This window comes from Mirounga angustirostris, unplaced genomic scaffold (assembly GCF_029215605.1).
Source record: "Mirounga angustirostris isolate CCGP_5_RB_7025 unplaced genomic scaffold, mMirAng1.0.hap1 SCAF_8, whole genome shotgun sequence".
NCBI classification, from domain to species: Eukaryota; Metazoa; Chordata; class Mammalia; order Carnivora; family Phocidae; genus Mirounga; species Mirounga angustirostris.
The window spans coordinates 94,910,681-94,922,340 of NW_026991716.1; the positions used below are offsets into that span (position 1 = coordinate 94,910,681).

General features: G+C 49.1%; 1 protein-coding gene across 1 annotated transcript; it reads right to left on the reverse strand.

Annotated features, from left to right (window-relative positions):
• Positions 1-1,344, reverse strand: LOC123837070 (large ribosomal subunit protein uL4-like). Its single transcript, XM_045866049.2, is given in 2 exon segments — positions 1-1,197; positions 1,200-1,344. Coding segments are annotated over 2 exon segments (1,257 nt in total). The 5' UTR covers positions 1,342-1,344; the 3' UTR covers positions 1-82.
• Positions 1,345-11,660: the final 10,316 nt, after the last annotated feature.

The window sequence follows — 11,660 nt, forward strand, 5'->3', positions numbered from 1 at the left end:
CTTTATTTTTTTGGCTTTGATCAGGTATTTATTCAAAATTAGCTGTCCAAAATGATTTGACTTTTAGAATAAACATAAGTTTTTAGGCAGCAGGCTTCTCCGCAGTGGGTTTCTTTTCTGCAGGCTTCTTGTCAGCTGCTGGTTTCTTGATATCTGCAGCCTTTTTCCCCACCACAGGTTTCTTCTGCTTCTTCACACCAACAGCCTTCTTTCCTTTCTTCCCTACCACAGGCTTCTTGCCTGGAACCCCCTTCTCATCTGATTTGGCTTCTAAGGCTGCTACCGCCTTATCCATCCGGAGTTTGTGATTCTTGGCCTGGCGAAGAATGGTATTCCGGCGCATGGTCTTTGCACATGGGTTTAGCTTCAACATGATTCTCAGGTTCTTCAGTGGATTCTTCTTCAGGACTCTGCGATGAATCTTCTTGCGTGGTGCTCGGAGGGCTCTTTGGATCTCTGGACTTTTCAAGATTCTGCTAAGGTCTGTATTAAGCATCTTATACCTGGGAAGGTTGTAGTTACTCTTGAGGGAGGCAGCCTTACGCCAAGTGCCATACAGATCATCTAACTTGCAGAAAGCACTTTCAGTCCAAATGCAGAAACGTCCCACATGCCCACCAGGAGCAAGTTTCAAAATGTTCAGTTTGCTTACATTAAGTAAAGTAATTCCAGGGATGTTTCTGAAGGCCTTGATTATACCGTTGTCTTCACTGTAGATGATGCAGGGTCCCCCGCGCTGGATGCGATGACGGTTTCTCATTTTGCCCTTGCCAGCTCTCATTCGCTGAGATGCATAGACCTTTTTGATATCATTCCAGGCTTTTAGTTTCTTAAGAAGCAAAACAGCCTCCTTGGTCCTCTTGTAGCCTTCGACTTCATCTTCAACCACCAAAGGAAGGTCAGGAACTTCCTCAATACGATGACCTTTAGCCATGACCAGCACTGGCAAGGCTGAGGCAGCCTGGGCAGAGCAGATGGCATATCGCTTCTGTGTTGTGTTCACTCTGCGATGCCAATGGCACCGGGTTTTGGTTGGTGCAAACACACGGCCCTCACAACACACATTTCCAAAAGTACCCTGGCCAGAACGGTGAGTCCCTCCGCCTTGAACTCTGGGAATTCAAGCCACAGCTCTGCCAGTACCCCAAGACTCAGCACGGGTTTGATGACCTGCTAATTCACTGACAGCGTATGACTGTTGTTTTTGCGCAAGTTGGTGTGAACAAAGTTCACGATATCAGGTAGAATGGGAGCCTTGAACACAGCAGGCAAAGTAACATTTTTGCCAGATGATTCCCCCTTTTTGGAGTACACAGATATCAATGGACGAGCACGCACCATCGCGGGGAGGGGAGAAGGCCACGCTCCGAGTTTATTATTTTTTTAAGCAAAACTTACAAGGTTTGGCAGCCTGGGGCTGCCAAGGGCTCATCTGGATCTGGGTCGGACCTGGCCATCAGTGGAAACGTCCCACACTCACACTTGCCCAGGGGACTTCATGTACTCCAGGGAGCTAGGATCAATCCAGGACTATGGGAAACTATTCTTTAATAGTGGCACTAATCTCCACCTCATGCCCTGGGGTGTGGTATTTTGGATTCATGACCTCAATCCATGGGGAGGGAGCCATCTCAAGGGTTTCCACTTGGCCATGCTTACTTTGAGAATTCTTAACCCGCAGTCAGTCCAAGGATCCAGCGTGGAGATTACTCCAACTGCCAAGTACGTCAGTTCCAATGATATGCTCGACATCAGGGGAGGTGGCCACTGCAGACCCAGGGGGTCCATGGTGAGCTGGACTATAGCCTGGTCTCCATTTATTACCTGGCCTCTGTGAGCGGCCACTCACTCTAACTGGGCGGGGCGGGCAGGGGGGCCATCCAGATGTTTCTATCCCATATTTCAGAGTCTCAGCTTTTCTCAGCCAAGCAGCATAACCAACCTGCCTGGACTGAGCATTTAAGCATTGTGACTGGAGCTCTGTGACTCAACACTTCAGTCCTCAGGATGCTGCTTGGCTGTGTTTGCTCTTCCTCTATAGGAGAAAAAGGCCACTCTTTGGCTACCCAAGAGGTCCTCTGGCTCTCAAGTAACCCATTAGCTGGTTGTTACTGGCCTTCAATTTCTCACTGTCCCTCGCAGAGCGTCAGTGCAACCCAGCAGTAACCAGCCATCCCCACTGTCCTTGTAGGCACTCTTCCATCCACATCTTCCAAGGGCTACATCATCACACCTATATGGGCCTTCACTCCTGCCAGGACGTTTTCCCAGGTCACCACCAACAAAATCTTTAGCAATTGTGCCCTGCTCGGGTATGTGGAACACAGTGTCCTCTCTGCCCACCAGGATGTGCATGAATTTATCTTAATGCCTGTTTCCTTGCATTACTCCTGTCTAAGGTTGCCAGATAAAATACAAAACACTCAGGTAAATTTGAATTTCAGATTAACGATGAATTTTTTTTAGTATAACTGTATTCCATGCAATATTTGGGATATACTTATGCTTAAAAATTTATTATCAGTCTAAAACGCAAGTGTGACTGGTGGAATCCTGTATTTTTATTTGCTAGACCTGACACCCGTGCTCCCAGTACCACTTCTGTTAGTTCAGGTTCTCCAAGAAGCAGAACAGATTTATTGGGACGTGTCTATGAAGGATAAAGGAGAGGGACCCAAGGAAGTCTCTGACACTTGTGAAAGGGAGAAGGGATGGAAGGAGGACAGGGGAAGAAGAGTCCCAGACTCTGGCACCATTCATGGAAGGTTTGGCCAGGCTGCTGGGGAGTCCTCAAGCCAAAATCACCCGTCAGAGGGGTTCTGTATCACTCCCTAGCTTGCTCTGCATATCTGGGAGCAGCCTGGAGGAATGTGGCCTCAGCAGGATTGCAGTGGTGGGCCCAGAGGGGCGGTGGCTGAGGCTGTCAATCAACTATGCTCCCCGTGGCAGGAGATCTGAAGAACATCAGATTGGTCACTCTGTCAATTCGGGTCCTTCAGGCAGCAGAGGCCAAGTTAAGAATGTAAGAGGTTTATTTGGGGCAAGCCTGTGAAAGACTGAAGGAGACAAAGCAAGACTGGGCAGTGAAAGCCTTCAGATCTCAACATTAGTCTGACCTCCATGTGAGGAAAGGGGGAAGGAAGCAGAATTTGGCAGATACCTCCCAGTGTGACGCAGGTACGACAAAGTCCCATCCAACTTGACAGGGAGCTCTAAGGGAAGATTGCCCAGTAAAGAAGCCCCATGTTGAAAAGAGATGACTAGACCTTAGTACTGTCACCTGCCCAGTCATGGGCTGGGGGCTGTGTGCAAAGAGCACAGTCTCAGCTCCAACATTATCAACTGCAGCTCAGGGTTGCCAGCCAACTGCACTCCTCACAGCTGGATGGCAGATTCTTGAAGGTAGATCTGAATGGTGTACCCACATGGCTACCATAGTCAGCACTAAACGGAGTTCTGCACCATTTATTAAGTCCCGTGACTGTATCCAGGCAGGGAGTAAGACCTAGTAACATCCCTGTCCTCAGGAGCTTATGGTTTAGTTGAGCAGGGAAGAAAACCAGGAGGAAATAACTCTAATACAATGTAGAAAGTTAGGGGTGCTGGCATGCTATAATTTCAGGGTATAAAATTGGCCCTGGCTCAGTCATTAGGTTGCTGATGACTTTTGAAAGGTGTGATTACTGCTCTGAGACTGTGTACCTAGAATAGGATTTAGAGTCAGAGATCCTGGGTTCAAATCCCTGGTCCTGCACTTAGTGAACAAGGACTTTGAGCGATGTTCAACCTCTGTGGGCCTTGTTTTCTGTTTCTATTACACGGCATAGGATGACTTTTAGAATAGTATGAACCTCATTGGGTTTGCCATAAGGATTACACGAGACATTTCATTCAAAGAGTTTAGAAGAATTTCTGGTTTGTAACAAGCACTATAAATGCTAGTATTATTACTAGGAAACTCAAGGCCATCAAGATTCTACAACTGGGGAATACTTTGCTGAAAGTTTGAGAGGTCTACAAAGATGAGGCAATCCTCTATAGCTCAGAACCTAGTTCCACTCTGATTTAAAGATGAGAAATACAATGGGAGGTGGTGAGAGGTGAAGCAGCTGATCTTCTGACAATAGTATTAACACACAAGGTGCTGAGGAGGGGGTCCTGACTCAGACACATAGCCCTTGGGTGTCACTAAACGTCTGCCAACTGGCAGTGCTCTAGTGTAGCAAGGGGACATATATCCAAGAAAAGCAGGGCCTAGAATGGTTCTTTCATCCATGCAAGAGTCCCAGGCTCCTTTCTGGATTGGAAAATGTTTGCTAAAGGAAGCGTACAGAACTGCCAAGACTGGGATTTTGGACAAATGTTATGGGTTAAGAAGGGTAGCCTGAACTGGATGGGAGGGCAACGTGCCCTTGGAGGGAGGGCATGGTGGGTTGACTTTGTCCATCTGCATACAGCAAAGTGGAGCATGTTTACTCACTCCAGTTCCAGGGTGGCAAATTCTCACTAGGAAAATCATCAGAGGAAGATTATACACATGCTGGGGGCACAGAGTGCATGAGCAATGAGGTCTGGTGGGGAAGCAGACAGGGAGCACATAACGGCAAGAGAAGTCTTCATTGGGAGATGTAGTACAGAGAAGGAAGGCTGAGATTGAGAGTGAGAGAAAAGTCTTAAAAGGATTGTCAAGAAATGAGTTTGAGGGCACCTGGGTGGCTCAGTTGGTTAAGCGACTGCCTTCAGCTCAGGTCATGATCCCAGGGTCCTGGGATCGAGTCCCGCATCGGGCTCCCTGCTCTGCAGGGAGCCTGCTTCTCCCTCTCCCACCCCCCCCGCTTGTGTTCCCTCTCTCGCTGTGTCTCTCTCTGTCAAATAAATAAATAAAATCTTTAAAAAAAAAAGAAATGAGTTTGAGAAGGAATTCCACTAGGCTGTGTGTTTGTATATGTATTTTTTTATATAAACATATTTTACAAAATATATATCTGGACTACTTTTTGTAATGTGACATCACAGAGGGGTGCCTGGGTGGCTCAGTCAGTTAAGCATCTGCCTTCGGCTCAGGTCATGATCCCAGGGTCCTGGGATCGAGCCCCACATTGGGCTCCTTGCTTAGCGGGGAGTCTGCTTCTCCCTCTGCCACTCCCCCTGCTTGTGCTCTCTCTCTCTGACAAATAAATAAATAAAATCTTTTAAAAAAACATGACATCACCCTGAGACTGGTCTCCAAGTTGTATCTGGGTTACACACATGTGCCCCAAAGCTGGCACCGTGACGGGGCGGATGCCTGGGGTTAGAACCTGAGGACAGCTGCTGTTTCCACGGTGCCGGGGGTGGGGGGAGGCGGCGACGGCAGCCCTGCCTCTCTGTAGACTCGTTGCACAGTTGGGACCATCCCCCTTGGCCACAGCGCTATGAAGCACAGCTGAGACTGCCTCTCTGACCAGACACGTAGCACCTTCCAGAACCACAAGAATTCAGGGCAATGATCCCAAGTTCAGAGCAAATGACCCCAAGACTGTCCCTCAGCTTAAAGCATGCAGATCAGGATGGGGCAGGGTGTTTTCCGGTCTTTGGGATGCAGTCCACCCCTCAGGCCCTCTCCACCAAGAGCTGCTCTGTAGAGGGGAACAGTGGGATAAGCCCTTAACCTCAGCAAACATCAGGATTCCAACTCCTGGGGATGACATATGCTTATGAAAGAAGGGGGGCTTCTCTTTATTGGGGGTGAAGGCAGGGCAAGCCAGGAACTGAGTAACTGGAGGAGCCCAACAGGACCGAGTCGTTTCCTATGGCAGGCTGAGCTTAGAGTCGCATAAGCCAGGGACGGGAGCAGAACGCCACACCAGGGGATGCTTTCCTTAACACTTCAAAGAGACCGTTTCGTTTTCATTTTAAAAAGTCATTCTGTTAAGGTTGTGGATAAGCTCATCTGGCACCCAGAAAAACCCTGTATGTGAAAATCCTTAGCTCATTTAAAAATGATGTGATGAGCCCTGGGGGTTATAGGCAACTGATGAGTCACTGAACTCTGCCTCTGAAACTAATGATGGACTATATGTTGGCTAATTGAATTTAAATTTAAAAAAAAAAAAATTATATATTGTGGGTTCCCTTTTTAGCAACAGGAATCTGATTGAATGGGAGGGTCTACCTCCAGTTCAACGGACATTTTTTTGTATACTTAGGGGGTGCCAGGCGTGTGCCAACGGGCAGATCTCAGATCACAGTTTGAGGCCCAGCGCTGACTGGAAAGTGCTCGTTGTTAAAGGAGCCAGAGCATCCTGGTCTGTCTGATATGCAACTCCGGGTTCTGAAGAGAGTGGCTCTTGGTTGCCCTGGTTTTCTGACGCTCCCCTTTAGTACATGTCATCGCCGTGGGTTTTGAATGAAAGCGGTTTATGAGGCAGTTACTGTGCGTGCTAATGCACTGAGGTGAGTTTCAAATTTAAAAATGCCTACATATTTGAAATAAATAAACATGAGAAGGCTTTCTGACTGCGACTTCGGGAGCCACCAATGTCAGCTATTTCTTTCTTTGGGAAATACGTTATGAAATGGCATGTGGAACTCGCCGTGGGGCAGACATTTGCTGTAGAGAAACCTCCAGGAGGGCTTCCTTCCTCTGTTGGAAAACAGTGTTCGCTGGGGCCCATGTGGAATGGAGAGTTCCACCCGGCTTCATGGGGCGGGGATAACACTGCAGGAAGGCGGGGCCATGGTGCCCAGGTCTGGCTGATGGGAGCCCCAGTACCTGGGAGGGAGCCCAACTAGACAAACCTGGAGCCCTGAATAACTCCTCAGCCTTTGTAGTGAGCCACAAATCTCCACTTCCAGACACGCTTCCAGAGATGAGCACTCCTGGGGGCTTCTGAGGCTAACGTTTCTGGGCATTGACCCTTCCCATCCCCCACTACATAGCCACCAGCCTTCTATGTGACTCTTCCTGTCTTAAGAGGTCCCCACCCTCCTCCAACTGAGGTCCCCAAAGACTATGAGCAGATGGCTGCTTAGCTAAATGAATGCATCCATTTTACTCTTTGGCTTAAGCACACCTCCAGCTAATTCATTCACCAAACTTTTTTTTTTTTTGGTGCTTCTTGCTTAGCGGGGAGTCTGCTTCTCCCTCTGCCACTCCCCCTGCTTGTGCTCTCTCTCTCTGACAAATAGTGCTAGACTCAGTGCAAGCATAGAGAGACTATAGAATTAGGGATCAGGTCTCCCCAAGTGTGTCTGCCAGTTACCAAAAGAAAAATGCAGCTCAGTAGAACCATTACAGGATTAGACCTGAACACCTGCTAGGTGCGAGGCCGTTTGCACCTTGCACCTGACTGGGAATACAGTGGCACGCAAAACATTCCTTTCCTCGGGGAGTCTATGGTTTGATAGGGAAGACGGGCAAGGAAGGGGTACTTTGGCTGCATAATGGCAAACATGGTGATATCTGGTGAGTACAGGGCATCAGGGGAGAGCATGCGGGAGGGCACCCGGGCCGGCGGGATTTTGCTGGTTAGGTAGAGATTAATACGTCAAACAAGGCTTCGTGTGGACACATTATCCATTTGTGCAGGAATCCCTTCACAAACGTGCTAACGGGTTGTCCTCGGTGCATATAACTCATTTGACGACCACTGAGCGTTGGCACAGCAGGGCCATGCCGTCAGACGGCAGGCGAGCTGGGCCGATCGGACCCAGGTGACGTGGAGCGGGTACCATGGCGGCCAAGGTAAGAGGCGAGGCATGGAACACCGCAGAGCCCCCTGCACAGACAGGACCCCTCCTATGGGACCGGGGGAGAACGTGGCCCCAGAGCACCTGAGGGGCGGCCCAGGCAGCAGTCACTCTGTCCAAACACCCAAACGGCCCAGACAGTGACCGTAGAGTCAGACAATCACTGTGCTGTGCCGTGGTCAGGTTTGTGGGGCAAAGGCTGTCGGCTGGTTTTGCACGGGTTGTCGCCTTTCAACGGCTGCCCATAGATCGCCAAAGAATCTGGTGTTAGAAAGAACGTTGTGATCACAAAAGCATCAGCTGAGAACTGCCGCATTATAGCCGGGACCACAGAGAGGCAAAGGTGTCACCTTTTCTGCTTCCAACAGCACGAACAACAAGCTCCCCTGTCTGAGCCCACTGCCAGCCTCTTCCCGGCCTGGAGAGGGTAACTGCGCCCCCAGTCGAAGGGTTTAGGCCAACTTTCCCCTTTGCCGTACATGACAAAGCAATTTCTCCGCACATTTTCTTGAAAAGTTGTTTTCATTATGAGACTTTGACTTTCCTCCCATTTTCTGAAGAAAGGGCAGAGGAGATGGTAGCAGAGTCTCTGTCACTGCCGGCAACAGATTATCCACAACATTGTTCAAGGCAGGAGCCCTGCACGGACACCACCAGTGGTTGTGTACGTCCTGCAGGTTGGCCGCCTGAGGAGGGGACAGGTGACTCCTTGCCAGCAGGGGTGACATATGTTCCTACCCTTTCTGTCCTCAGCTGCAGGATTTAGTGGTCACTTCACAGGCTGCAGGGCTTGAAGACTCCACTCTTGGGGGACGCAGACATTGAATTTGAGAAAGCACCGCTCACCCCTAAGCCCGGCGAAATGCCCCCCAGAGCGGGCTTCCTCAGCAGCTCACACAGACGGTCTGGTCTGAAATGAGGCGCTGCCAGAGTGACCCTTGGGGTGCTGCAAGGCCGGTGAGTGGAATGGCTCCAGGCAGTTTAGAGCCATAAAGGGCCTGAGGAAGCAGCATTTCCCTCTCAGATGCTCTTAAAGGACTACTTATGAATCTCTACCATCAAGTCCAAGTTTATATTAATTCACTCTCCTCAAGTCAACCCTGCTTAGCAAAGGCAACTCCGCAGAAGGGCTATGCCCTGCATGAGGTTGTCTCTTCAGAGGAAGGGCAGACAGGTTCAAGTTCAGGTGTGTTGTGAGGGTTTTTGTGTATGTTCTCACTTTAATTCTCACAGGTCTCTGGGATCCTTGTTATTTTCCTTGTGGTGGGAGAGTATCTGGAGAGATACCCCTGATGGTTCCCACCAGGCCATTTAAGAACAGCAGCCATTGACTGCAAAGGAAACAAGAGGAGCATTTTTTTTTTCTTTTTAGATTTTATTTATTTGAAAAAGAAAAAAACACCATATAGATTTTATTTATTTATTTGACACAGAGACAGAGAGAGAGCACAAGCAGAGGGAGAAGCAGGCAGACTCCCCACTGAGCAAGGAGCCCGATGCAGGACTCAGTCCCAGGACCCCGGGATAATGACCTGAGCTAAAGGCAGACACTTAACCGACTGAGCCATCCAGGTTCCCCAAGAGGAGCATTTCTATCTTGGTTTCCACAAGCCAGTGACGGGGAAGAAAGAGAGGACTATTAGAATCACCAAAATGTTCAAGGATTAAAAAATAAAAGAGGAGTCCTCTTTTGCACCCATCCCCCCACCCACCCACACTAGGAAAAGATGATGGGGAAACCAGAATAAAACTTGGAGAGTCCTGGAGGGGCTGTGGCAGGTTACAGTTTCCAAAGATGGTCACAACAATGTCCCCCATCCCACATGGTCTCTGTACAATGGGACTGTGGCAGGCTTCTCAAAAGGGGGGTCTGTGCCCCTCTCCTTGAGTCCGGGCAGGCTGGAGGACTGGTGGCAATAGCAGGATGTGGGTTCTGAGAGTCGTCTTAAAAGGCCGTGCAGTTCTGCTTGGGAGCTGAGACACTCGCCTGTGGAGCCCTGAGCAGCCATGTTGTGAGGGAGCCCAGGTCACACGGAGGGGCCACAAGGAGGTGTCCTGGCCAGCAGCCCCAGCTGAGGTCCCCAGTGCCATCCACAACCACACATGTGAAGGAAGAAACCTCCAGATGATTCCAGCTCCCAGCTATCAAGTTGTGCCCATCTGAGGCCTCAGAACAGAGAGAGGTAAGGTATCCCCATATAGATTCCATGAGCATCATAAAATGGTTGCTTTAAGGCCCTAAGTTTTGGGGTAATTTGTTATGCAGATGTCACCAGAACAGGGCCCAGCATTCTTTTTCCAGGGCCAAGGAAAGTCTTAGATCCTATTGGTGGATTAGAGGATTCCAGAACTCAGGATCTGTGCTTCTTGGGAGCCCTGGGGTAAGATCTCAGAGACATATGGCTACGTGGTGGTAGACAGGGCTTTGGGCAGCCTCTCAGATTCTAGAACTTAGCATGCTCTGGAGTTAGCAGGACAAGTCCTCTATCCTTGAGCATGACATAGATGGAAAGGGATGGAGAGAAGTGGTCATCTGTGAGGGCAGTGACCAACGTCAAACAGGGTAGTTCAGAAAACATCCATGTGGCCAGATGGCACTGAAGACCAAATGCCACACTCTGCTGCAGCCCCACCGAATGCTTGGCAACACGTGAGCCCCCAGAACTGAGACACAACTAAGAATCCATGCTTCCGGATTCCCAGGATGATAGCCTAGGGACAAAACCTTGGTCCCAGGAGAGAACCAGTGTGCCGAGAAAAGGGAGAAACATTTTATATTTCAGTGTCCAGCAGGCATGTGTCCCACATGGTAGCTCCTAGCTGGGGGCAATGCAAGCATGCTTCTCCGGCTTTGCTTGTAGGAAAACCAAGAGTCTCATGATGGGCCATACCCATAAAGAGCCCACAGGTAATACCAAGGAAGCTAAGGTGCACTCAAGTGAAGTTATCTTGGACACCAGAAGGAACAAAGGTGGGAATTCTGAATCTACAGGAGTGTGGGCTCAGCCAGTACTCACTTCCTTCCCTGCAGTAGGCTACCAGAACCTGGAAGGAAAAGGCTGATGGGTTCCACAGAGAGTTTCCTTGAGAGAAGCCCTGGAAGGGGAAATGGCCACATGGTCTCCTGAGGCAGATTGACCTTGAACTTCCCCAGTGAGATCCCTGAACTCTAAACTCTGTTCTAGCAAGTCCGAAGTCAAGGGAGACTTAGAAGTCTCCAACTGCCAATGGATGTGGATAGCTTGCTGAAAGGAACAGGAGGGTCTCAGCAGCGACTTGTGTCATTAATAGCTGACGGATGTTCAAGGAGATTGAGAACCTAGTAGGACCTTCCCCAGCACATTGCCCAATATGTTCCCCAGTAACATGTGAGCAAGGACACAATTCTGGAAAATATGAATGGGCTAGGACCCTGGAAGAGATCAGGACATGCCACCCCAAAATATGCCACTTTGGCATACTGGTAATTTTGACCTTAAGACAACTGAGGAACATCAGATGCAGGAATGGCTCTCTGACCTCCCCATTTCTACCTAAAAGCAGGGCATACATTTTCTGAGAAAGGTGACCTCCTGGTATCAGGAAGAGGAGAACATTCTTATTACTGGAAATGGAGAGTCAAAGCAGAGATGAATCTGCATAAACAAAAATCTTCCATTAATTTCCCCCATATGTTTCCAAGTCACTTTCCCCCTGCCTCCTGACCCAGCCCAACTGCCCTTTTCATTTGTCTTGTCATCTGCACAATGCATAGTTTTTTGTTAAAATGGGATAGAAGCTCTCAGGCCTACTTACTTCTTTAGGGCTTCATTTCTAGTACTTGAAGACCTCCATGTACATATAAAAATATTCACATCAAATAAAACTCGTGCTCTTTTCTCCTGTTAACCTGTTTTTTTGTCAGTTTAACTCTTAGGTCCAGTCACAGA